The sequence below is a fragment of the Apteryx rowi genome, unplaced genomic scaffold (genome assembly GCF_003343035.1).
Source record: "Apteryx rowi isolate R43461 unplaced genomic scaffold, aptRow1 scaffold_768, whole genome shotgun sequence".
NCBI classification, from domain to species: domain Eukaryota; kingdom Metazoa; phylum Chordata; class Aves; order Apterygiformes; family Apterygidae; genus Apteryx; species Apteryx rowi.
In genome coordinates this window covers 280,862-283,700 of record NW_020451058.1, presented here as the reverse complement: position 1 = coordinate 283,700, position 2,839 = coordinate 280,862, and the positions used below count along the sequence as shown (strand labels likewise).

The 2,839-nt window shown below is 65.1% G+C and overlaps 1 protein-coding gene across 1 annotated transcript in view; it reads right to left on the bottom strand.

The window, feature by feature from the left end:
• Positions 1-920: 920 nt before the first annotated feature.
• The window catches only part of GAS2L1 (growth arrest specific 2 like 1), an 11,603-nt gene continuing 9,684 nt past the window's right edge, over positions 921-2,839 (bottom strand). The window contains exon 5 of the mRNA XM_026088364.1: positions 921-2,832. Within this exon, the coding sequence (XP_025944149.1) occupies positions 1,996-2,832 (837 nt within the window). The 3' untranslated portion in view covers positions 921-1,995. The remainder of the gene's footprint in view (positions 2,833-2,839) is intronic.

Here is a 2,839-nt window from a genome sequence, read left to right as displayed (position 1 = left end):
GAGCTGCTGTCTGCATGGGGGGGGGGGTCCAAGCCATCTCCTGCTGGGCTTGGTGCCGGCTGCTGCAGGCTTGTGAAGCAGCGGGAAGCGAGGCCRGGCGAGGGATGGCTCCTCGGCAGCATCCCGGGGGTTCAGCAGCCCGTTTTCGGCATGGGCAGGTCCCTGGGGTGGCCTGTGATGCTGGTCCCAGGGAGGCTCAGCTGGGACAGCTGCAGGAGCATCGGGGAGAGGAAGGGACACACGGGACGCCCAGCTGGGCTGCTGGTGGCAAGGTGGTGCCCGCCCCGCACGCTGCTGTCCGGGAACGAGCTGGGGGCTTGGAGGTCCCCCACCATGGCCCACCTGTGGCTTCATGGGCCCCCAGCTCAGGAAGCAGCCAAGCGCCTGGAGCTGGGCACGTGGCTGGGGAGACACAGCTGGATGCCCACCCAGGACAAGTGGGGACAAGGTGGCCCAGGGGCCCAAAAGGGCCAAACAGCAGCTCTYGCCCCTCCACTCTGCTCCTGGCAGATGATGAAGGGCCTCTGCCAGCTCCACCAATGGGGACACTGTCTTGGGAGCCCCAAAGGCACAGAAGGTGGCCATCACCCCACAGGTCTTCTGCACCTCCMAGGTAGCCCACAGCCCCACGGGGACCCAGATGGGCAGAGGGCCTCTGTCACCTCCAGCAATGGTGTGACCTGCTCATGGACCTGCCCCCCCCCCCCCCAAAAAAAAACCAGCGCCCATCTCACAAGCCACAGGGCACTTCTGGCCCCAGGCAGCCTGGGGGTGGCCTCCCGCTCTGCTGCTGTTTTTTGGGGTCATTCTGAATATGAAGACCCTCCCCTCCCTCCTTTGGCAGGTCCTGCAGCCCTCTTGGGCCAGGTTTCTGCACRCCCGCTTTACAGAGATGATGGCAACGCGGCGGCGTTCGGGGTCAGTCGCTTTTACTGGCTGCCTTCGGGAAACTCGCGGGGTGGTTCAGCAGCCGCAGCTGCCCGCGCGGGGGGGGGTCTCTATGCACAGCCACTCGTATATTAGATAGATGCATAAATACACACGCTACGGACACAGGTACAGCTGGCCGGGGTTAGCGCGAGGGGCTGGAGTTACTGGGGCTGGAGAGGAGCAAGCGACCCCCATCCCCGAAATAAGGATCATGACAACAAGCTGTAGATCCCCAAGTCATCTCAGATGTGACTATAAAGAGACAAGAGATGAGAGGAGGAGAGAGGAGAAGTTGAGAAGAGAAAGGAGTTGAGAAAAGAGAAGTTGAGAAGAGAAAGAAGTTAGTTGAGAAAAGTTGAACTGAGAAGTTGAGGAGCCAAGACATTGGGAAGAAAAAGAAGTTGAGAAAAGTTGAACTGAGGAGCTGAGAAGTTGGGAAGAGAAAGTTGAGAAAAGAGAAGCTGAGAAAGAAGTTGAATTGAGTTGAGCTGAGTTGAGTTGCATTGACAGAAGAGAAGAGAAGAGAAGAGAAGAGAAGAGAAGAGAAGAGAAGAGAAGAGAAGAGAAGAGAAGAGAAGAGAAGAGAAGAGGAAGAGAGCAAGTTGCTCTCCCTACCCTGCTCCTGGGGCTGTGGATGCTCACCACCACCCAGCAATGCTCCTGGTGGGGACTAGTTTGCATCTGGGCACCCATGGCCCCAGGGACCTTTATGTGCGGCTGGGGACAGGGGCTCCTTCACATGGCCCGGACGTCCCCACTCCACAGCCGGACTCCACCACATGGCTGTGTACCCGGCGCCCCAACCATGCCAAGGGCCCACCACAACTACCAACTGCGGTCATTATACAGAGGAGCCTGAACTCCTGCCACGGCCACCCGCCCCAGCAGTTGGAGTCTCCGGCCTTCATCCCCCCATGGGGACTGTCTCCTTGGATGGCAGTGCCGCAGTGCCCCCGGCACCCCTTGCTCCGTGGGGACACGGGGCTCCGGTGGCAGCAATGGGTCAGGAGGCTCTGGGCTGCTCCCACATCTCGCCTGGCACCTCCCGGCAAGGGGTCTTGTGGCTCATGGCCAAGCGTCCCCRTCGGGCCGGGGGGGCTCGCGGGGGCCCCAGGCAGGCTCCAGGAAGGAGGCGAGGACGCTGTGCAGAGCTCGCCAGGGCTTGTGGTCCGCGGGGCGGCCGCCCCCGGGCGAGAGGCCGTCGGCTGGGGGCTGCGCCGCCACCTTGTAGCTCCGCGGCGTGGGGATGCGGGAGGGCTTCTTGTCGGGCTGCGTGTCCAGCCGCGGCTTGGCCCTGGGCCGCAGCGGCAGCTTGCAGCGCAAAGGCACTCGCTCGGGGGGGCTCAGGCCTCCCGCCCGGCCCGGGGAGGCGTCCGCCGCRCCACCGTCCTCCTCCGTCTCCGTCAGCTCGTCCTCAGCGGGCTCGGGCAGCGCCGGCACCGAGTCCATGTCAGAGCCGGCCCAGTCGGAGGTGGCCCAGGCGGCGTCGGGGCGCTCGGCTCCGTCCAATGCATCGCTCAGGCCCGGGCAATAGCTGCTCTCGTCCGAGGAGCTGGAGAGGGGCTGCCTGCGCCCGTCCCACGCGGGGCCGTCGGGGGGCTCGGCGCCCGGCGGGGGGGCCCCGGTGGCGCTGCGGCGGCCGTCCCCGTCGGCGGCGAGGCCGTGCTTGCTGAAGAAACTGAGGGAGGACGAGGAGGAGCTGGAGGAGCAGTAAGCCGAGTCGGCGGCCGCCGGGTCCGGGGCGGCGGGGAGGGGGCGCGGGGGCGGCGGAGGGTCCGCGGCGTCGCCGTCCAGCTCCAGCTGCTGCGTGTTGGCCCAAAATTCCTCCTCGAGGCGCCGGAAAAGCTGCTGCTCCTGGCCGGGCTCGAGGCAGAGCGGGGCCCGCAGGCGCCGCGCCAGCTCCTCCAGC